We start from the raw sequence: 24654 nt of genomic DNA, 5'->3' as shown, positions 1-24654 counted from the left end.
CCAGTCTGACCTATCACCCTCACCTTGCCCTCTTTCCACCTACCACATTTCCGACGCCCCTCCCCCAAGTCCCTCCTCCCTATCTTTTATCTTAGCCTGCTGGACCAACTTTCCTCATTCCTGAAGAAGGGCTAATGCCCGAAACGTCGATTCTCCTGTTCCCTAGATGCTGCCTGACCTGCTGTGCTTTTCCAGCAACACATTTCCATCTCTGATCTCGAGCATCTGCAGACCTCACTTTCTCCTCAACAGTTAACTGGAAACAAATAACCTTTTTGAAAAATGTCCATTGTACTCGAACGTTACAAGTAGTATTAGGGTTTTGAGACACTTGGTGGTGAGGAGACACAACTCAGTGGCATACTGATGGACAGGAATAAATGTGCCTGATCCTTCATTATATTTCTAACACAAGGTGGCAGAAGTATTCATACTCCTCTTCATTGACCAGGCAGCCAGCATTTAAAATACTTAAAAACGCTGACCACCTGTTGATGGGGCATTCACTGACTCGACCACACACCCACCCATCTTTGTTCAATCTATGTAGAAGTTTGAAATGAATGACTTGTGCTTCTGATTTAAATTTGGAACATCTGACCCAAAAACATTCCACTTTTTAAAATAAGTGCAAACAAAATAAGAAAGCTAGGCATTAGCTCAATGCACAAGGATGACATATTTGATTTCAAACACATGATCCATCAAACTACAGCTTCTCAAATCATGGACATTAGTATTAATTCTGATTCACAAGAGTTAAAAAGTATTCCAGAACATTCTGCACTTCACATGGCTGTGAAATTTACAGACAAATAGATACATCTGTTCCTCAACTATAGAATGGCAATCAAAAAGAGACTATTTATAGATAGTCATTTATGTCAGTCTACTCCTTAAAAAAATTAAGATTGCAACTGTATTTCTTTCCGGTACTGAAACAGAATTCTGCATAAGAACTGCAGTTCAGTTCATACAAAGTATGTCACAAGCCTTGGCTTGTCAAATTGTGTACCCTGGAGGGGAAGTGAATTTAAACTATAAATTGATGATAAAGATGAGAATGTCCCCTCATAATAAACAGTCACAGCAGCTTATAATACTTTAAGCATTCAAAATTAAATTTCAACCAACCTCTCTGGCAATGTGGCTCAGGGCTTCATCTTCAGCTGAGAATCTATCTTTAATAGGTGTTCGCTTCCTTCCAGATCCAGGTGTCCCCATTTTCTCCAAATAATTAAAATCTTCTACAAGTCCAAGAGAAAACGATCGAATACCATTTGGAGAGGAACTCCTTCCACAGTTGTACTACAAGACAAAATTTGATTTTTTATAAATTGTTTTCCTCCATAAAAATAATTACATGTCATAAGCCAAAGGAATGTAGACCCTTATTTTAAAGGCTGGAATATAAGAGTAAGGGAAGTACACGGTGCTGGTGATGCTGCTTCTGGAATACTGAAATCTGTTTGGACCCCCTTAAGGTAAGGTATTGTTTCTTTGAAGGCAATTCAGAGAGAAGGTTGACTGAGGTGGAGGAAGGGAATCACATGGGAAGCTTTAAAATTCTAACAGGACTAGACAGGTGAGATGCAGAAAGGATGTTCCTGATAGTGGTGAAGTCCAGAACCCATAGTTTAAGAATAAGGGGTAAAGTTTTTAGGTTTGAGATGAGGAAAAATTTCTTCATCTAGAGTGGCGAGGCAGTGCAAATCACCACAACACAAAGTGGTTGAAGCCAAAACATGGTATTTTCAAAAAGGAGATAAATATAGCTCTTGTGACTAAAGGGATCAAGTGATTTGGGGGAGGGAGGAATTAGTGTTCTGAGCTCGATGGTCATACTGAATGGTAGAGCAGGCTCGAGGGGTCAAATGGTATACTCCTGCTCCTAATTTCTATAATTCTGCAATTAAGATGATCCCAGTGTTGAGGGATTGTCTTTGAACAATGGCTAAACAGGTTGGGATTCTATTCACTGGAGTTAACGAAAGGTGATCTTATTGAAATATTTACGATTCTTAGGCGCTTGACAAGGAAAATGCTGAGGGAATGTTTCCCCTCATGGGAATGTGTAAGTACAGAAGGCAGAACTAAGGGGTGCCAACTTAAGATGAGGAGGAGTTTCTTCTCCAGCTCAGTGGGTTGAGAAAAGTCAGATCAGCCACAATCCTATAGAATGGGCACAACAGAGCAAATGGCCTACTCTTATTCCAAGTTCTTGTGATGTTAAAGTTAAAAAAAATTGTTTTGCAAATTATGCTGCATAATGCTATGGCTTCATATTATTTTCACTGGTTATGGTCATTTAACAGAAGATCCAACAACTTTATCTCAAACCAGAATGTCATGTTCAAGTACTTAGGCTCCAACCTTTTTGCTTCAATACTAACATTGCCAACTTAAAAGCATCAGAGATCTGACATTGATTTCTTTGTGTAAAATCAATGTCAAACCAAGTTGTGAATAGTCTGAATGCTGCAGAAGCTATCGCAGAGGCAAAAACCAATTAGCCCAGTAACTGGGAGAGGAAGGTCAACTCCTTTTTTCATAGTCATACAGCTATCAGATGCAAAGCATCAAGACAATTCAGTGCATAATACTGTAGTGTCGATGTGCAGACATCAAGCAGCAGTCTTCTTGTTAACCGCTGTGCAGTTTTATGTATATATTAAGTGTAAAAGAATATCCAAAGATGTTTGACAGAAACCAGAAGAAAACAAAGTTCAAGCCAAAAGCAGGTTCAGGAGGATTATCCTAAGATTGGTCAAAAAGTGGACTTAATAAAAAGGAACAGCATTTGAGAAACAAAAGGGATTTAATATCATTGTAACTAACGACATAGCTGCCGATACTAGAAAAGGGAAGATGTACAAAAGGCAGGAGTTAAGAGGAAACAACTACAACTAGGGAAATTGATATAAAGAATTCAAACACAAATATAATAATGTAAAATTGTCAAGAAGGTATGGCAATAATCAAAGTCGACAATCAATACCAAGCAGGACTCGATTTGGTAGCAAAGTGCCCTACCTATTCTGCTCTCCTATTACCCATGTCATCACTGGCTCCTCATAACCGACAGTGAAGTTTGACAGCGAACTGCTCTGGAATGCAGCATGACTGCCCTCTCATCGCCAAGGTAACCCATTTCACCTCAAGCTCACTCCGCAGGTTAGAGACAGGATTTTCAAATACAAAAAATAATCCTGGACAGGAGCCAGAGGCTGAGTTTGAATGTAAGCAATCGAAGGGCGGTACGGTGCAACAACAGGCTCGGCCCCGGGCTGACACCAGAATCGCGGATCAGACCTGCTCTCTCCAACATGGACAAGAGACCTGGGCCAAGATCAAGCCAAATCCGGGGGACAGGTCAGGGAAAATAAAAAGGTTTGAAAAGCGCTCGAGGTTGGAGGAAGAGATAAGGCCTATGCAGCGATCTTGCCGGGGAGGGAACGGGGGTGTGGTGGTGGTGGTAATGATCAGTCGGCCCCGAGGTTGCCTTACCAGCGCCCGGCCACTCCTTCGGTCAGTCCTGGACAATCAACCAGCCATTTGACTCCTCACCAGCTAAGCCACCCGTTCAAAGGTCACCCACAAACCAACAAGCCCACTTGTAACCCGCCCGAGCTCCGACACTCAGCTTTGCCTCCTCCCGAATCGAGAATAAAAACTCAAACCTTCCCAAAATTAAACAACCAACAGCTCGCAACTCCGCCAATTACTTTGTACGCATGCGTCAACACCCGCCGGCTGGGCATGCGCCGAAGTGCGTGCAACTCAATGAGTCCGCGCCCACCGCGCGCGTGCACGTCAGCCGCGCCAGCGACGATTGAGGCGGCTTGGTGCGCTTGCGCACAGGCTGCAAACTGGAGGTTTGTCGAGAGCTCGGGCTAGTGGCTGTTCTGCGCATGTCTGATTCGATGAGGCGGGATTGGGAACAGATCGAAGATGATTTCGTGCGACGACGGCGAAGACACAAAGCGAAGCGTTTTTTGTGAAGAGTTACGCAACAGGAGACCTGAATGATTTTTTTTCCTTTAGGTGTGTCGATGAGGGCAGTGCAGTTGATGTGGACTTCAAGACGACTTTGGACAAGGTTTCACACGGCCGGCTTGTTCAAGAGCGATGGTAGCCAGAGCGCCCTGGGAATTATATCAAATTGGATCCAAAATCCTCTTAGTGACAGGAAGCAGAAGGTGATGGTTGAAGGGTAATTTTATGACAGAAAGCTGATGTCCCATAGGGTTCAGTGCTGGCTGTTGTTTGGTGCCTGGACATGAATACGGGAGGTTTGGTAAGCACCTTGGGAGGTGACACGAAAATTGAAGGCTCGGTAAATCGTGAGGAGAAAAACCTTGGACTACATGGTGATATGCTTGGGCTGGTCAAATGGATAGAACAGTAGCAAATGGAATTTAATCTTGAAAAGTAAGATGCGTTTTAGGAGAAATAACAAGGCGAGGAAGTACGTGTTAAATAGTAGGAACCTAGAAAGTATGAAGGATTGAAGGGAGTTGGGTGTAAATGCCTATAGATTCTTAAAGGCAGCAGGCCACATTTAGGTGGCTGAAAAGGGATATGACAAGATATTTGCTTTGATTAGCTGAGGCAGAACTCTATAATGACTGAATTCCAAATATTGTTGGTGCTCCATGTGTGGCTGAACTATCTTGAGAGTTCTGAGAGCTGAAAAAAAGTATGACAGGGCAGAAGTCCAAGAACTGGAAACAGTGCAAGAGAGCAAAACTCCAGCAGCTCAAAAGAAGTGAGAGTGAGGTCTGACAGACTGTTGACAGCCTGCGGCAGGAGGGAAATCAGCTGAAAACAGCGCAAGATGGAATAAACGAGCTGAGAAACAACATAGGAGGGAGAGGTCTGAAATTTGAAAACAGTGGCAGGCAGGAGAGACCCAACAGCTGGTAAATATCGAGGATAAGCCAGAAAACAATGTCAAATACGAGGGACCCAAGAGCTAGAAAACAACGCCAGACGGGAACCAGAAAATATGCTGAATTGGAGAAACCCAACACCTCATAAATACTTTGAGGGGAGCCACCAAAGAGCTGGACCGCAGCAACAGATGATATTGGCCCAAGAATTGGAAGACAGTGGCGCAGTCAGGAGAAGGATGAGTATAAAATACAGGGCCGGAGTGAAGAGTCACAAGAGAAGAGAGGCCAGAGACACAGTAAATAAGACAAAATGGGAGAAGCTGGTGAGCCAGAGTACTGTATTGAAGATGAGATACCCAAGATTCGGATATGAGAAGCTCAAGAGCTGGAAAGATTTACAAGGATGTTGCCAGGGTTGGGGGTTTAAGCTATAGCTAGGGGCTGAATAGGCTGGGGCTATTTTCCCTGGACCGTCAGAGGCTGAGGTGTGAGGTTTATAAAATTATGAGGGGCATGGATATGGTAAATAGACAAGGTCTTTTCCCCAGGGTAGGTGAGTCCAAACCCAGAGAGCATAGATTTAATGTGAGAGGGGCCTAAGGGGCAACATTTTCACACAGAGGGTGAATGAACTTCCAGAGGAAGTGGTGGAGGCTGGTACAATTACAACATTTAAAAGGCATCTGGATGGGTACGTGGATAGAAAGTGTTGAGAGGGATATGGGTGTTATGCTGACAAATGAGAGTAGAATTGTTTTAGGATATCTGGTTGGCGTGCACAATTTGAACTGAAGAGGTTGTTTCTATGCTGTACATAGGGCTGTAAAGCCAGAACACAGAGCTGGAGTGAAGAGCAAACAGTAGAGGGAGGCGAGATAAATGGAAATCTGGGCAATCTGAGAAATTGTGCTAGATGGGAGAGATCTGACAGAAAGCAGCCAAAGGGAGAGGCACACGATCTCGAAAAGCAAGAGTAAAAGAGAATCATGCTGCAGCTTACAAAAAGCATTAGGGATGATAGGACGAGAGCGGGAAAAGAGCAAGGGACGTCTCATGTACCTATGGAAAATGAGAAGTTTTGTTTTTTGTGCAGTACAGGCAGTTCATACCATGCAAAGTGCAGAGGATAATAGAACACTGTTACAGTTGCAGAGAAGGTGCACAAATCGCAAGGTGGACACAAATTTGAAATTTGCAAGGTCCGTTCCAAAATCTAATAACAGTGGGGAAGAAGCTCTACTTGAATCTGTTACTATGTATGCTTAAGCTTTTGTATCTTTTACTTGACCAAAGAAGAGTTTAACTGGGGTGGGAGGGGTCTTTGATTATGTTAGTTGCCTTCCCAAGGTAACAAAAAGTATAGATTAAGTCAGTGGATAGAAGGTTGGCTTGTGAGATTTACTGGGCTATGTTCACAACTCTGTTTACTGGGCTATGTTCTTAGAGTCCTGAGCAAAGCAGTTCCCATACCAAGCTATGATGCATCTAGGTAGAATGCTTTCTAAGGTGCATCGATTAAAAATTGCAAAGAGTCTTTACAAACGTGCCAAATTTCCCCAGCCCCTTGAAGAAATAGAGGCGTTGTAGTGCTTTCTTGACAGCTGCATCAACATAGGTGGACCAGAACAAATTTTTGGTGATCGTCACTCCTTGTAACTTGATGCTCTCGACCATGTCCACCTTGCCTCCATTGATGGAGATAGGGACATGCCCTCTACCTTTCTTCCTGAAATCAATGAGCAGCTGTTTCATTTTACTGACATTGAGGGAGAGGTTGTTATCTTTACACCACATCACCAATCTTTCCTGCATTCTACCTTGTCATTGTTTGACATGTGGACTACAAAGGTGATGATTTTAGCAAACTTGTTGCTTGAGTTAGGACAAACTTTGATAAACAGTCATGAGTGTACAGGGACGATAGTAAGGGGCTGAATACGCAGACTTGTGGGGCGTCAGTGTTGAGATTGTCTTGGAGGAGGTGCTGTTGCCTATTCTGTCCAATTGAAGTCTGTGGGTCAGCCCAGTACCAGAAAAACCTTCATGGACCATGCTTCAATGAGTACCATCCGATGGCTCTGACCTCATAATGATAAAGAGGTTAGTCATGGCTCATATCACTTCTACTGTCCCAGCCTGCCTTGATTTCTTGTGGGTCAGAATGTCAAGAATTCAGTTGCAGAGGTCAGAACAGAAAACTAGGTCTCTGAGTTGGGAGATTAGTTTTCTTGGTATTATAGTTTTAAAGGCGGAGCAGTAGTCCATGAGTAGGAGCCTGATATAGGTATCCTTGTTATTCCAGATGTTCCAAGGATCGGTACAGAGCCAGGGAGATGGCGTCTGCTGTGGACCTGCTGTGACAGTAGATGAATTGCAAGAAATCAAGGCAGGCTGGGACAGTAGAAGTGATATGAGCCATGACTAACCTCTTCATCATTATGAGGTCAGAGCCATCGGATGGTAGTCATTGAAGCACGGTCCATGAAGGTTTTTCTGGTACTGGGCTGATGGTCTTTTTTGTAGCAAGTGGGGACTACAGATTGTAGTAAAGAGAGGTTACAAATATCAGTGAATACTCCTGCCAACTGGTACGCAAGGTTCTGAGTTCATCGCGGGGCACTCCATTTGGGACACTTGCTTTCTGTGGTTTCCCTCTCATCAAGGCTGATCTGATGTCTGCAGCGGTAACTGATGGAATAAGTACATCCGAGTTGTCAGGGAAGCTGACACTGTTTCACTGACCTTTTGTGTGAAACGAGCATAAAATGCATTGATTGCATCAGGGAGGGATGAATTTTTGTCTGTCATTCCGTTCTGCTTATTAAATCTATTATGTCATGTAGACCTTGCCACAAATGGTGGGAGTCTGAGTGGTTAGTTCGGGTGTCTGCCTTGGTTCGGTATTGCCTATTGGTGTCACTAATGGCCTTACAGAGATCCCATCTGGATTCTGTCCACTGTTCTGTTCTGCTTCACTTTGTAGTCTGTCATGTAGGTCTTGCCACAAATGGTGGGTGCCCAAGTGGTTGGGTCTGTAGCTTCGTCTGATATAGCATCTTGGTGTCTCTACTGGCCTTGCGTAGGTCCTATCTGGATTTCCTGTAAAGGTCACGTTTGTCTGACTTGAACGCCACACAACTGGACTTTAGTAGGCAATTGATTTCCTGATTCTTCCATACTTTGTGACTGGGGAACATTTGGATTGACTTTTTTGGCACACAGTCTTCTACACAATTGCTCATGAAAATGTAACAGTGGTGATGTATTCATGGAAACTGAAAGCTGGGCAAAGTGGGGTGGGAAGTGGTGGTGGGGGTGGTAGAGAGAGAGAGAGAGAGAGAGAGACGGAGCTCACAACATACCCAAGACATGATAAGACGGGAGACATCAAAGGAAGATGGAGCCTGACTGTATAGGACTAAGAGCCAGAAAACAACACGGGATAGGTGAGGTCCAAGAGGTGAATGCGAGAGACTGAAGATCGTAAAACTGTGCCAATTTGAGAAGCCTGAGAGCTGAAAAACAGCATTAGTCGGCAGAGATCTGTAGGGCACAAAACTGTTGAAAACTGGAAAGGTATGAGAGTGGGGAAACAACGACATACAAGAGATTCCTGAGAGCTGGATGACAGCATTATTACTTGTAGCCTGAATAGCTGAAAACTGCTCCAGATGGGAAAAGCCCAACAGTTGTAAATGTGCCAGACAGGCAAGAGATAAAAATGGTGCAAAGTTGGAGAGGACTGAGAGCGGGAACATGTTGATGATGAGAGAAGCCTGAGTTCTGAAAAAGCTGCATTAGAATAGAACCAGAAAATCCAACAGACTGAAGACACCTGAGAACTGGTAAAAATGCCAGACCATAACATCCCAAGAGCTGGAAAACAGCCTGAAGCAGAGGTGTGATCCAAAAATAGAGTTAAGTGGAAATACAATGAGAGCAGGAAAACAGCAAGAATCTAACATATTCCACGGGCAGAGAAACAGCATCTGAAAATGTGTCCATATCGGGGGGGGGGGGGGGAAATGGGATCAATGGAAAGAGGGTCAATGATTGGGAAAACAGCAACACAGGAAAGATGCCCGAGTTGGTAAATAATGTGAAAGGGAAAAGCCTGGAAGCGGAAAACAGTGCCAGACGGTATTAGGCAAGAACTTTCAAAAGCTCATTGAGCGCAGATGTTCTTGGGTAAAAGGACATCTGGAAAATGGGAAGCCTTCAGAAATGAGATAACGTGAGTCCAGAGAAAGTATATTCTTGTCCGGGTGAAAGGAAAGGCTGGTAGCAATAGGGAATACTGGATGACTAAAGAAATTGAGGGTTTGGTTAAGGAAAAGAAGGAAGCATACGTCAGGTATAGACAGGATAGATTGAATGAATCCTTAGAAGAGTAGAAAGGCAGTAAGTCAGTCAGCAGAGGTTTAGGGAACAGAAATCTACAAAAGGTGGAGGGGCCTGATAACTGGGAAACAGTGCCATGTGGGGGAGTCCTGAGGACTGAAAAATAGTGCTATATGGAAGCAGAAGAGAGAGGCCTGAAAGTTGGAAAACCAAGAGAAAGGGTAGTCATGCTGCAGTTCACAAAAAGCACGAGGCATGATCGGACAAAAATTGGAAAGGAGCATGAGAGGGATGGTGTCAGAGATGGAAAGGATCTGAGACCTGGGAAACTTAATGACTGAGGAGAATGGTGTTTGCTTGACAACAGCATGAGTGTTTCAAGCTATGTGTGCTGTGAAGCAATGCGAGTGGAGTTGATCTGAGACCAAGAAAACAAATTGAGACAGGTACAGTCTTGAAAACCACGAGCAGATAGAGATATGTTTCCTGTGACATTGGGTGAATGGGGAAGGAATCTAAGAGATTGAAAATTGTCTGATCTAAAATACATCTGACGTGGTAGGTGAAAAACAGTGTGAGCTGTGTGGAGGACAAGAGGTGAAATAATCGCTGAAGAGGGAGCTCAGAGAAGCTCAAACAGTGTGCGTAGAGAGCAGTCCTGAAAACTTGGAAACAGGGAGAGTGAGTAGTGGTTCAAGAGCTGAACAGCAAATTGAGGGTGATGAGATTCAAGAGGTGGAAAAGTGTGGGAAGGGAGAGGTCCGAGAATTTGAACACGGCGCCAGATGTGATTAGCCGGAGAGATGGAAGTGTGTGCCACATGACATTCGTCAAAGAACTGGAAGACATTGGAAACTGGCAGAGGACTGAGTGCCAGAATGCAGAGCCAGAGTGAACAAGAGCAGAGAGCCAGACACCTGGGCAAAGAGGGAGAGGCCGTTGAGATAGAAAAGAGAGCAACAGAAGAGATGACATAGTGGGAAAACACTGCCAGTCAGCAGATGTCCAGGGCCCACAAACCTATGGAAGGTGGAGGGGCCTGTCAGTTGGGAAATAGTGCCATGTAGGAGAGTCCTGAGGCCCGAGAAACAGTGCTGGATGGGAGAGACCCAATAGCTGGAAAATAGCAGAAGGGAGAGGCCTGTGAGTTGGAAAACCAAGACAAAGAGGAGTCATGCTGTAGTTCACAAAATGCACAAGGCACGACAGGACCACAGATGAAAATAAGCATGAGAGGGATGGGGTTAGAGAGACACCACAGGAAGGGAGGGATTGAGATCACGAAAACACAGCAAGTGAGGAGAGTGTTAACTGTATGAAAAGAGCATGAGCGTTTTGAGCTTTGTGTGCTGTGAAGCAATGTGAAGGGAGTTAATCTGAGACTTGGAAATGAGCTATGTGTGCTGTGAGGCAGCCTGAGGGGAGGTGATCTGAGACCTAGAAAATCAATTGAGGAGACTGGTACAATCTTGAAAGCCATGAGTAGATAGAGATATATGTTCTCTGATACTGGGCGAGTCGGGAAGGAATATAAGATCAAAAATTGTCGAAGCAAAAATACATCTGAGAATTGGAGAATAGCATGACGCAACGGCTGAAAAGCAGGGTGAGCTGTATGGGATTTGAGATGTCAAAAATAGCACAAGAGGGAGATGTCTGAGAAACTCAAAAGCAGTGTGTGGGGTGAGCAGTCAGAGCTGAAAGACAGTGAGAGGTAGAGGTTTAGGACCTGGAAAGCTGCACGAGAGTAGACTGGTCTGAGAGCTGGAAAGCAGTTTCAGAGGTGAGTGGTCTCAAAGGCGGAAAACTGCACCAGATGGGAGCATCACAAGAGCTGGAATATTGGCCACAATGGGAGATGCCACTGAGCCAGAAAACAGCAATGTAAAGGCCAGGTTTGAGAGCCAGTAAAGCATGAGAAGGCATGGCCTGAAATCAGAATACAAAAGCTACCAAGATAGGCCCGAAGTCGGAGAGTGGAGTCAGATTGGAGAAGTTTGAGACACTAGCAGGTGTGCGAGAAGCCAGATGCACAACAGCGAGAAACCAACATGGATTCTCTGAGAGCTGATAAATAGCTTGACACCGTCATGTCCTTATCTCTGCCTACCTTGATATTGTCTGTCTCCCTTAGTCCAGGAACTCCTCGCCTACATCCAGGACACCATGCATTCCCTTCACTTCCTTGAAGGTTTTCGTTTCCCCGACCCCAAACGCCTCATTGTCTCCATGGACATCCAGTCGCTGCACACATCTATCCGCCACGACAAAGGCCTCAAAGCCCTCTTACTCCATCACAACCAATACTCCTCCACTGACACCCTCATCCTTAACAACTTCTCCTTCCAATCCTCCCACTTCCTCCAAACCAAAGGGTTAGCCATGGGCAACTGCATGGGACCCAGCTATACCTGCCTCTTTGTCAGATACATGGAACAGTCCATCTTCTGCAGTTACACCGGCACCAACCCCCACCTGTTCCTTCGCTACATCGATGACGATATTAGCATTACCCTGTGCTCCCATGAAGAGGTTGAATAGTTCATTAACTTCACTAACACGTTTCACCCTGACCTCAAATTCACCTGGACCATCTTGGATGCGTCCCTCCCCTTCCTGGACCTCACAATCTCCAGCGAGCAACCAACTACAGATATCTACTACAAGCCCACCAACTCCCACAGCTACCTCCTGTAAAAATATCATCCCTTATTCCCAATTCCTCTGCCTCCACTACAACTGTTCCCAGGACATACACTTCCGCCTTAGAATATCCCCAATGGCCTCCTTCCTCCAAGATCGCAAGCAATTTCCTTTCCCACGTAGTCGACGATGCCCACCAGCGCATCTCCTCCAGTTCCCGCACCTCCGCCCTTGAACCCTAATGCAACAAGGACAAAACCCCCGCCCTGGTCCTCACCTTCTACCCCACCAACGTCTGCATACGTCACATCATGCTCCGCCACTTCCGCCACCTACAGATGGACCCACCACCAGTTGTATGTTTCCCTCCCCAGTGCTATCAGCGTTCTAGAGAGACCATTCCCTCTGCAATTCACTCATCAGATCCACGCCCCCACCAGCCGACGGCCCATTCCTGGCACCTTCCCCTGCCACCGCAGGAAGTGCAAAATCTGTGCCCATACCACTCCCCTCACCTCCAACAAGGCCCCAAAGGATCCTTCCACATCTGACAGAAATTTACCTGTACCTCCACTAATGTCATCTACTTATTCCATTGCACCCGATGTGGTCTCCTCTACATTGGGGAGACAGGACACCTATTTGCAGATTGTTTCAGAGAATATCTCTGGGACACCTGCATCAACCAACCCCACCGCCCATGGCTGAACACTTCAACTCCACCAAGGACATGCAGGTCCTGGGTCTCCTTCATTGCCAAACCCTCACCACTCAACGCCTGGAGGAAGAACACCTTATAATCCGCAACCACACGGGATCAATGTGGATTTCATCAGTTTCCTCATTTCTCCTCCCCCAATGTTATCCCAGTCCCAAGACTCCAACTCATCACCGCCGTCCTGACCTGTCCATCACCTTTCCCATCTATCCGCTCCACCTTTCTCTCCAATCTATTGCCTTCTCCCTCACCTTCATCTCGCTATTACATTCTCAGCTCCCTTCCCCCTAACCCCCTCCCATTTATCGCTTAGCCTCCTGGTCCACAAGCTTCATTCCTGATAAAACGTTGATTCTCCTGCTCCTCGGATGCTGCCTGACCTGCTATGCTTTTCCAGCACACTCAACATCTGATAAATAGTCCAGGGGTAGTCACCTGAGATCTGGAATGCAGCACCGAACCATATTGGCCTTAGAACTGGATTAGATTTTTTTTTTAGATTACATTACAGTGTGGAAACAGGCCCTTCAGCCCAACAAGTCCACACCGACCCGCCGAAGCGAACCCACCCATACCCCTACATTTACCCCTTACCTAACACTACGGGCAATTTAGCATGGCCAATTCACCTGGCCCTGCACATCTTTGGACTGTGGGAGGAAACCGGAGCACCCGGAGGAAACCCACGCAGACACGGGGAGAACGTGCAAACTCCACACAGTCAGTCGTCTGAGGCGGGAATTGAACCCGGGTCTCTGGCGCTGCGAGGCAACAGTGCTAACCACTGGAAGGCAGTGGCAAGTTAGAGAACTGAATGTCACAACACAGGGCTAGTGTGAAGAATCCTGTGAGAAGAAAGGCCTCACAAACAAGCAAGCCATAATAGGACAGTAGCTGGAAACAAGCATGAGAGCAGAGAGATCAGAAAGCTGGAATGCACTGCAAGGGGGAGGAATCTGAGACCTGGAAATCAGATGAGAGTGGCAAGAAAACACTGCAAGCATCTAGAGGTTTGCTCTGTATCTGTGATGCATGGACAAGGAAAGAAATCTGAGAGTTTGAAAATTGTCCAAGCACAAATGCATTTGTATGAGAAATGTATAGAAATGCCTGTGAGAGTGCAGATGGAAGGGCAGGAAATCAACATGGATTGGAGAGGCCTGATAGCCGATAAATAATCTAAGTCTGGGAGCTGGATTGCAGTGCCAGATGGTATTGGTTCAAGTAGTGGACGACAGCCACTGTCAGGAGAGGGTTGAGTGCCAGAATACAGGGCTAGAGTAACGAATAAAAAAAAGTAGAGGGGCCGGAGAGTCAGAAAACTGGGGAAAATGGGAAAAACTGGTGAGCCAGAAAAGCATGCAGGACATAAGATGCTCAAGAACTGGAAAAAAGGGATGGACTGGAGAGAATGTAAACTTAGAAAACTGCGCCAGATGTGGAAAACTCTCAAGCCAGAATACAGAGCCAGACTGAAGAGCAAACAGATGAGGGAAGCAGGAGAGGCAGATATATGGGTAATATATGGATCGGAGTTGGAAAACAGCACTGGTTCAAAGGGCCACAAAATAACCTAAGCAGAGAGACCTGGAAACGGAGGTTGGGAGTGGGTTCGAACCAGAGCTAATAATAATGACAAAGCATGATTAGAGGAGAGATGGAAATGAGCCAACAGTGTCCAAGAGGACTGGAAGCCAGAAAACAATTCAGGAAAGATAGTGTATGAGAGCTGAATGGGACAGCCTCAAGCATGCTAAAACTTTGAGAGACCAGAGAGCTGGAAAAAAGCATCAGTCAATTGAGGTCTGAAGGACAAAATCTCTGAAAACTGCAGAGACCTGAGAGAGGGAAAATTATCATACAAGAGATTCCTGACAGCCGGTTCACAGCAACAGTCAGGTGCTGCCTGAGGGCCTGAAAATAAAGCCATAGGTGTGCTAAATGGGGTGAGGCACAAGAGGCAAAAAATGGTGACAGACAGGAGATGACTGAGAGCGGCAAAGTGGTGCCTAACAAGAGAGGCCTGAGAGCAGAAAAACTGTTGGATAATTGTGGCCCGAGAGACAGAAGAGATGAGTAGATTGAACGAGTAGATTGTGAGGCCTGTGAGCCAGTAAACAATGCGAGACCACAATGATATCTGAAAAAAGCGTCTGAAATGTGGCCATATCTGTAATAAATGGAATGAAAGGAGAGAGGGCCAATGATTGGGAAAACAGCAACAGACGAGAGGGGCCCCGATTCCTGGTAAATAATGTGAAGGGTAAAGATCTGGGAGTGGAATCCTGTGCGAAGTAGGACAGGCCAAGAGTCGGCAAACAGACAGTGAGAGAAGCCTGAGAGTTAGAAAGCCAAGAGAAATGGCAGTCATGCTGCAGATCACAAAAAGCGCGAGGCATTTTTTGGATGATAGCTGGAAAAGAGCATGAGAGTGGAGAGGTCAGAGAGTAGGAATACATCGCGAGAAGGATGGATGTGAGAAGTGGGAAATAGAAAAAGTACGGAGACCAGTGACAGCTTGAAAACAATGTGTGCATGTAGAGGTGTATGTTGTGTCATGCAGGGTCATTGGGGAAGGAATCTAACAGATCGAAAATTGTCCAGTCAGAAACAGCGCTATGAAGGAGAGTCCTAAGCAAAACTGTGCTTGATGGGAGAGACCAGATAGCTGGAAAACCATACTGGATCGGGCGATTTATGAGCCACAAAACAGCCAAAGGGGAGAGGCCCGAGTATTTTAACACTATGTTAAATGGGAGTCATTCCGCAGCTGACAAAAGGTGCGTGGCATGATAGCACAAGAGCTGGAAAGTAGCATGAGAGGGAAGGGGTCAGAAAGCTGGACACACCACCAGAAGGAAGCAATCTGAGATCTTCAAAACAGCGAGTTCAAAGAGCGTTGACTGCTTGAAGACAGTGCAAGCATGTAGAGGTATGTATTCTGTGAGGCAGAGTGAGTGGGGAAGAAATCTAAGGGATCAGAAATTGTGCAAGCAGAAATACATCTGAGAGTTGAAGAACAACATGATGTAATAGCTCAAAAATAGCGAGAGTGTTGTGGGGTTCAAGAGATTAAACATAGCACAGGAGGGAGAGGTCTGAGAAGCTCAAAAACAGAATGTGAGGTGAGTAGTCTGAGAGCTGGAAAACACAGTAATGGTTCAACACCTGAAAAGCAGCATGAGAGTGGTCAGATTGAAAGGTGTGAGTGGGAACAGATCTGAGAGCTGGAAACCAGCACGTGAGTAGATTGGAAAACAGCGCGAGAGGTGAATGGTCTCACAGCCGGACAACTGCACCAGATAGGAGCATGCCAAGAGTTTGAAGATTGGCAATAATGTAATTTACTGTGAGCTGTAAAACAGCAAGGTAAGGGGGAAGATCAAGAGCTGTGAAGTCTGAGAAGGAATGGCATGAGATGCGGGGAAACCTGCAACTGTCAGGAGAGACCCATGAGCCTGAGAACAGTGTTGGATCAGAGAGGCTCAAGACCTGCAAACATGTGAATGCACAGATGCCCAAGATTAGCAAATCAATGTGGATTGGAGAGGCCAGAGATCTGGTAAGTAGTCCGAGGGTAGCGTGCTGAGATCTGGAGTGCAACAACAGGTGGGATTGCCCCAAGTACCGGAAGACAGAGGTAGTCAGGAGAGAGCTGAGTGCTAGAGTACAGAGCCAGAGTGAAGAGTCACAAGAGGAGATAGGCCAGACAGCCAGGAAACTGGACAAAATGGGAGAGGCTGGTGAGCCAGAAAACTGTGCTGCAAATAAGATATCCAAGACTCAGAAAAGAGCAATGGATGGGAGAGGCTGTTGATCCAAAAAAACCACACTGGATATATGAGGCTCTGAAAGCTGAATACAGAGGCAAAGTGAAGAACAACCAGACGTAAGAGGCCAGAGAGGTGGAAATCCTGTCAAAATGGAACAGATCCCTGAGCCAGCAAAGAGCTGAAGGGCTGACGATGCCCGAGAGCTGGAAACCACACCACATTAGAGAAACAAAAGAGTTGGCAAACATCCAAACATGGGTAGCTCAAGAGCCAGTAAGCAACACTACTCTGGAATCGGCTGAGAGCTTGAAAATCACTTGCAGGACAAATGTTTGAGAGCCAGAAAATACAGCCTGGCAGGAGTCACATGGGAGCAGGAAAGCAGCAGGCATGATATGAGAGCTGAAAAAAATCCACCCCAGCTAAGAGTCTGAAAACGGAGCTGTATTGGAAAAACAGCATGGAAAGAGAGATGTCCAGTGATTAAGAAAACAGCATGAGAGGAGAGCGGCCAGAGAGTTGCAACATTGAAAAAATTGGAGAGGCTGGTAAGACAGTTTATCCTGATGAAGGGCTTTTGCCTGAAACATCAATTTTTCTGCTCCTCGGATGCTGCCTGACCTGCTGTGCTTTTCCAGCACCACTCTCATCTTGACTCTAATCTCCAGCATCTGCAGTACCCACTTCCGCCTAGTTAATCTTAACCTTATTGCGAATCCTCTTCCAAGGATGCAGACCTTGAAGCAATTCTCTCCCTACAAGGATCTCAGTGAGTCTCTCTCCCACAACAACCCCAGATCATCTCCTCTGCTCTGAAGCTCTTCACCCACGTCTTGAAACAGACTTGCTACCACAGTCACATCTCCTTCCTCACACCCGCCTCCAGAACCAACTAATCCCGCATTGACTCCAAACCACATTCAGACCAACACAGTTTGTATCTGAACAGGATAACCAGGACAGACTACAAATTCAAAACGTTCTCCTTCCGGATCCTCCGCTCCACAGTTGCAACATTGCGGTGCAACCTAATCTCTCCATAGTCAGCTATGCCTTTCAGAACTGCAAAGGAATCCGACTGTATTATATCCTCAGAAGAATTCATACTCTCCGCAAACAATATTTCTACACCATTTCAAACATTAAAAACTATAAGTACAAAAACTTTTATATTCCCACATTAATAGTCAGCATTCCTCGAACCTGTGAAACTGCTTGGCCGCTATCAGCCACGAGACCATGCCAGCCACCACCACCGCAGTGATCAATGACATCATTTCCACGCCACAGCTGCTCATGCCACCTCCATGACTGCTGGCCCGACCACAGCTGCCGCAACCGCCGGCCAACCTACTGCCTCGCGATCGCCACCAGATCCACCACCGCCCAGACCAACGCAAGGACCGACTGAAAACACACTTCTGCCCCCTCTGTTGCCACCACCGCAGCCACTTCCACCCGACATCGTCCATGCCACGCATTCTGCGACTTCCTCTCCCTTTGCGGTCACTGCCGCAGCCACTTCTGCCCCAACTGCCTTCATCTACACTACACATTTCGTTACTTCCACCCTTTAAGTCATCACTGACGCTATGCGTTCCACAAACGTCCGCCCCTGCAGCTGCTGTCGTAACTACCAATTCCATCTCCATGATGTCACTCACTTGTGCACTGGTGACACGCCCCCCTTGTGCACTGGTGTCACTATCCCCACCCCCCCAGAACCCCAAGGTGAGCATCACTTCTGCAAATGACGTCACCCCCATTCCACCTATTACCATGCCCACTCCAGTTACAGTCTCTGCCCCATTCCCCTCTCCAGCCCTACACCAAGTCCTAGCTCCCAGCCCTGCCGAGTTTACACTATCCCCCAAGACCTCCCGCTCGCTGAGGATGAATGATCAATTCTCAGCAAAGGCCTTGCCTTCATCCCCCTCTGGGGGGAAAGTGAGGACTGCAGATGCTGGAGATCAGAGCTGAAAATGTGTTGCTGGAAAAGCGCAGCAGGTCAGGCAGCATCCAAGGAGCAGGAGAATCGACGTTTTGGGCATGAGCCCTTCAGGGTATCCTGAAGAAGGGCTCATGCCCGAAACGTCGATACTCCTGCTCCTTGGATGCTGCCTGACCTGCTGCGCTTTTCCAGCAACACATTTTTAGCTTCATCCCTCTCTGGCCAAACATCAACGAATTTAATACATGTTCTGACAACATTCCTGATGAAGGACTTTTGCCTGAAACGTCGATTTTCCTGGAGCTCGGATGCTGCTTCACCAGCTGTGCTTTTCGAGCACCGCTCTAATTTTGATTCTAATTTCTGGTATCTGCAGTATCCACTTCCGCCTTGTAAAAAACAGAGCAAGAGGGAGAGAAGCCAGAGCTGGGAAACAGTGACAGTCGGCAGATGTCAGGGGCCACAAACCTTTGGAACTTTGGAGGAGCCTGACAACTGGAAAACAGTCCATTTGGGAGAGTCCTGAGGACTGAAAAATAGTGCTGGATGGGAGAGGCCTGGCAGTTCAAAAGCCAAGAGAAAGCATAGTCATATTACAGCTCACAAAACACGTGAGGCAGTGATGGGATGACAGCTGGAAAAGAGCATGAAAGTAGATATGTCAGAAAGCTGGAATATTTTCTGAGTGAGGAGAGACATGAGACCTGGAAAACAGGGACGGAGAATAGCTATGACAGCTCGAAAACAATGTAAGCTGTGTTCTCTGATTTTGCACTACAGTGGAAGGGATCCATGAGATTGAAAATTTTCCAAACAAAAATACATCTGAGAACTGAAGAACACCATGTTGTCAAAATTCAAAACCGGGTGAGCGGTGTGTGGCTCAAAGAGGTCAAAACTAGCACAAGAGAGAGATCTGAGTAACTCAAAAGCAGTGTGTGAGGCGAACAGTCTGTGAGCTGGAAAACAATGAGAGTGGAAAGTGGTTCAAGATCTGGAAAGCAGCATGAGAGTGGTGAGATTCAAACACCGAGTGGGAACAGACCTGAGAGGTGGAAACCAGCAGGTGAATAGATTGGGCCTAGAGCTGGAAAACAGCAGGAGAGATGAGTTGTCTCAGAGCAAGAAACCTCCACCAGATTGGAGCGTTCAAGAGTCAGAAGATTGGTGATAGTGGGACTGGCCTGTGAGCTGGAAAAGAACAAGATAAGGGAGAAGCTCAAGACCTGAAAACCCTGAGACAAAATGGCTCGAGAGTGGGAAAGCTGCAGCTGTCAGGAGTGAACAGTGAACAGGAGGACAGAACTGGCTCGAGACCCGGAAATGTGTGTGACAGCGCAGATGCCAGTGCAGGAAATCAACATAGATCAGAGAGGCCCCAGAGCGGGAAAACTATAGCTATCAGGAGTAACCAGTGAGCCAGAAAACAGTGTTGGATCAGAGTGGCTCGAGGCCTGTAAAATTGTGTGACTGATTTCCTGCTCTTGGGCATGTACAATGTGGATTGGAGAAAACCAAGACACGGTAAAAATTCCGAGGGTAGCTACCTGGGACAGCTGGATGGGATTGGCTAAATACCAGAAGACAGCAGCACTCAGGAAAGAATGGAATACAGAGCTAGAGTGAAGAGTCATGAGACCAGAGAGCCAGAAAACTGGACACAATGGAAAAGCCAGTGAGCCAGAAAACTCTGCTGGTCGTAAAATGCCCAAAACCCAGACAAGTGCAAGGGACAGGAGAGGCTGTGGAGCTAGAAATCTGCTCCAGACAAGAGAGGCTGTAAAGCTAGAAATGTAATTAAGAGCAAGTAGACGTGAGGGGCCAAAGAGTCTTAAATCTGGTAAAATGGAAGAGGACCCTAAGCCGGAAAACAATTGAAGGACTGGAGATGCCCGAGAATGGGAAAACCATATCGCATTGGAGAGGCTGAGAGAAAGAAGACAAACATGAGACCTCAGAGAGTTGGTAAAATACGCTAGTCTAGGGTGGCCTGAGAGATCAAAAATTACTTGCGGGAGAAATTTCTGATAGCCAGAAAATAGAGGCAGGCAAGAGTAGCATGAGGGGAGGAAAGCAGAAATATGTGTGTGTGATCTGAGAGTGCAACCCTAGTTAGGAGGATGCTAAGACACTGAAAACAGCCATACTGGAAGAACTGCATGAAAGGAGAGACATCCAGTGATTGGAAAAACAGCATGGGTGGAGGGAGGCCAGAGTGCCAGACAAGGTGGGCAAATTGGGAGAGGCCCATGAGACGGTAAAAAACAGAGCAAGAAGGAGAGAATTCAAAGCTGGTAAGAAGTGACAGTCAGTAGATGTCCAGAGGTCATAAACCTGCAGAAAACTGGAGGACCCTCACAACTGGAGAACAGTGCCAAGTGGAAGAGTCCAGAGGACTGAAAATCAGTGTTTGAGGGTAAGGATCCAAGAACCAATAAACAGCTATTGAGAGATGCCCAAGAGTTCAAATACCAAGAGAAAGCGTCATGTTCCAGCTCACAATACACATGAGGCATGATAGAACGAAAGCATGGAAAAGAGCATGAGTGTGGAGAGGTCAGAGAGCTGTGTTAGACTGTGAGACAGGAAGGATTTGAGACCTGGAAAACAGAGGGAGTCAAGAGAGTGGCGACAGCTTGAAAATAGTTATGAGTGTTTGGAAGGAGGTATTCTGTGATTTCGCCCGAGGTGGGAGATGATCTGTAGCTGGACAAAAGGGACAGACCGGAGAGGACCATCGTGTTAGAAAACTGCACCAGATGTGAAAAGCTTTCCCACCAGAATACAAGAGGAGGGAATAGCAAATAGAAGGAGGCCAGAGAGGCAGATATGTGGGCAATATGGCAGACACCAGTGAACCTGAAAGCAGTGCAAGAGGGCAGAGGATCCAGAGTTGGAAAGCAGCATTGAATCAGAGAGATTCAAGAGCTGCAAAACTGCACCAGATCAAAGAGGCCTTCGAGCCACAAAACAACCTAAGGAGTGTGGCCTGGAAACAGAGAGAGCGCGCGAGGGGGATCATACCAGAGCTTACAAAAAGGACAAAGTATGATTCGATCAGAGATGGAAAGGAGCTGACAGTGCCTAAATGAGGAGGACTGAAAGTCAGAAAGCAGAATAGGCGATGCCTGAGAGGTGAATAGGACAGTGTCAAACGCCGTAAAAGTTTGGCAGGCTTGAGAGCTGGGCACAAAACTTCTGAGGGCACAAAACTTCTGAGGGGCCTGAGAGTGGGTGAACAGTGTCATAATGGAGATTACTGACAGCCGGATAACAGCAACAGTGAGGTGCAGCCTGAAGGCATGAAGATGGAGCCATAGGTGTGCCAGACAGAGAGAGGCACAAAATGTAGCCATATCAGCAATAAATGGAATGAAAGGAGAGAGGGCCAATGATTGTGAAAACAGCAACAGAGGTGAGAGGCCCGTGTCGTCCGTGTCCAGGTAAATCCTGTAAAAGGTAAACACCTGGGAGCAGAATCGAGTGCCAGAGAGGACAGGCCAAGAGCTGCAAAATGGACAGAGAGGCCCAAGAGTTGGAAAATCAAGAGAAATGGGAGTCATACCACAGCTCAGAAAAAGCATGAAGCATGTTCCTTTTTCCATCAGAGTATTGAGTAGAGGGGTTAGGACGTTATGTTGCGGCTATACAGCATATTGGTTAGGCCACTGTTGGAATATTGCATGCAATTCTGGTCTCCTTCCTATTGGAAAGATGTTGTGAAACTTGAAAGGGTTCAGAAAAGATTTACAAGGATGTTGCCAGGTTTGGATGATTTGATCTATAGGGAGATGCTGAAAAGGCTGGGGCTGTTTTCCCTGGAGTGTCAGAGGTAGAGGGGTGACTTTATAGATGTTTATAAAATTATGAGGGACATAGATAGGATAAATAGACAAGTTTTTTTTCCCTGGGGTGGGCGAGTCCAGAACTAGAGGGCATAGGTTTAGGGTGAGAGGGGAAAGATATAAAAGAGACATAAGGGGCAACTTTTTCACACAGAGGATGGTGCGTCTATGGAATGAGCTGCCAGAGAAAGTGATGGAGCTAGTAAAATTGCAGCATTTAAAAGGCATCTGGATGGGTATATGAATAGAAGAGTTTTGAGGGATATGGGCCAAGTGCTGGCAAATGGAACTAAATTAGGTTAGGATATCTGATCGGCATAGACAAGTTGGACTGAAGGGTCTGTTTCCATGCTGTACTTCTCTATGACTCTGTGATGTCTGATGGTTGAACAGCCCAAGATGGAGAGTAAAATGAAAGTTCAAGAGCAGGGTAAGGAGAGGAGAGCACAACCTGAGAGCTGGAAAACTGTGAGAATGCGTGGAGGTTCAAGAGCTGGAAAACAAGATGAGAGTGATGAGGTTCAAGAGGAGGAAAATGGTGCAGGAGAGTAAGGTCCATTCCTGAAGAAGGGCTTATGCCCGAAACGTCGATTCTCCTGTTCCCTGGATGCTGCCTGACCTGCTGCGCTTTTCCAGCAACACATTTCCAGCTCTGATCTCCAGCATCTGCAGACCTCACTTTCTCCTCCAAGCACTGTAAAGTTGCATAAGAAGAATAAATCTGAGAGCTGGAAAATAGCATGAGTAGTCTGGTCTGAGAGTTGGAAAACAGCACCAAATGGGAGCATGCCAAAAGGTGGATAAACTGGGCATATTGGAATAGGCCAGTAAGAGCCAGAAAGCTGCTATATTCCACTCTCAAACCACTCTTGTATGGCACACTTTTCCACCTCTAGCACCACTCTTATCTGGTATTATATTCTGGAACCGGGCAGCTCCTCCTCAGACTGTTTTCCAGCTTTCACTCCTCACTAATTTGGCACAGTTTCTGACTTATGGGCAGCTACTCTCAGCTCTTTTACATCTCCCGGTCTCTTCCATCTGGTGCAGTTTCCCAGCCCTTGAGATTATCCAATTTGGCACACTTTTCCTGATCTTGCATCTCTCCCACTGCCAGATATTCTTTTCCAGCTCTCAGAACGCCATCCCCCCAAGGCTTTCCAGCTCTTTGACTTCTCCAATCTGGCGCAATTTTCTAGATCTCAAGCCTCTCCTAACCATTGCTGTTGTCCAGGTCTTGGGCATCTTCTCTGATGCGCAGTTTTCTGGCTTTCAGGCCACTCCAATCAGGTGCTGTTTCACAGGTCTCAGATGATTTCCCCTCGTTGTTTTCTGGCTCTCAGGCCTCCTCCCTCTTGTGCTGTTTTCCAGCTCTCTGCCTTTTGGTTTTTGTAGCTCTTCACTCTGACCTTATTTTCTGGCTGTCAAACCACAGCCATGTGGCACATTTTCCACCTCGGGCTATTCCCATCTGATGCTCTATAGCAGTGCACAGGTGACTCCACCTCAGACTCTCTTTTCTGGCTCTTAGGCCTCACTAGTCTGGAGCTAATTTCCAGTTGGGCCTCTCCAGACTGTTGCAGTTTTCTAGCTCTTGGACAGCTCAACCTCGGCTCTGTTTCACCTCTCAAGGAGCTGGTGCCCACCCTAGCCTCTAAGCTGCCACGCCCACCAAATGGAGAGTCCAGCATGACACTCAGCCTTGTTCGCCGGAGTCCAAGCTGCCAATCCCTACGTGACTCCCAATAACTGCTATGGCTACCAGAATGATGCCAGCTACACCTTGCAGTTTGAGGCCCGGTAATGCAGATACTGAAGTGTGTAGAGTGTGGCAGCTCTCAGAAGAGACTGCAGCAGCTAACCGCCCACATGATGATGACCGGCCATTTCCTCAAAGTCACCAATTCCACCTCCAAGAAGGGGAAGCAGCTGGTTTTTGATGTAGTGGGTGAGGAGAAAGTCCAATCTTATCCCCTTGTCCTCTTCAACTCAAACCTGGATAGCGGCACCAAGCTCCCAGACCAAGCCCGATACGCCATCTTCACCAGTTACCAAGTCTAGGAAGGAACACGAGGAGGAGAAGCCACTGGAATAGCACGAAAAGGAACAAGAAATAAAGGAGGAGAGAGACAATCCCACAGAAAAGCTTGAGTCCATCTCTCAGTATCAGTATCTCCAAGAAGAGGACCTGTATGAAAGTCCTAAAGGTGCAATTGATATTTTCAAGTTCTTAAAGAATACACAGTCACAACAGTCATTAACAAAGCCTAGAATTGGGCACCTATTTGAGGCAGCTACTCCAGCATTCATGCAGCATATCAGCTTTCAGGGACCATATGACCCTTTCAGCCAACAATGCAGAACTTTCACTTGATCCTATCTACGCAATAGCGTCAAGGCTTAACTTCAAAGTATCTCACTGCAGTGGAATCCTTAGAGTGTTGCCACGTCAAAAGAGCAATGTCCTCGCAATAGAGGAACTTGTGGA

The 24654-nt window shown here is 46.4% G+C and overlaps 1 protein-coding gene across 4 annotated transcripts in view; it reads right to left on the bottom strand.

The window, feature by feature from the left end:
• The window catches only part of LOC122549291 (leucine-rich repeat flightless-interacting protein 2-like), a 96242-nt gene that overhangs the window by 66299 nt on the left and 5289 nt on the right, over positions 1 to 24654 (bottom strand). The window contains exons 1-2 of one of the 4 annotated variants that reach the window (XM_043688827.1): positions 3681 to 3786; positions 1135 to 1308 (exon numbers count right to left, since the gene is read on the bottom strand). In XM_043688827.1, the coding sequence (XP_043544762.1) occupies positions 1135 to 1308; positions 3681 to 3761 (255 nt within the window). In that variant the 5' untranslated portion in view covers positions 3762 to 3786. The other 3 variants (XM_043688828.1, XM_043688830.1, XM_043688831.1) reach the window with 3 other exon arrangements.

The sequence above is a fragment of the Chiloscyllium plagiosum genome, chromosome 4 (genome assembly GCF_004010195.1).
Source record: "Chiloscyllium plagiosum isolate BGI_BamShark_2017 chromosome 4, ASM401019v2, whole genome shotgun sequence".
Lineage (NCBI taxonomy): Eukaryota > Metazoa > Chordata > Chondrichthyes > Orectolobiformes > Hemiscylliidae > Chiloscyllium > Chiloscyllium plagiosum.
The sequence above is the reverse complement of the archived record's forward strand: the minus strand, read 5'-3'. Positions and strand labels throughout refer to the sequence as shown.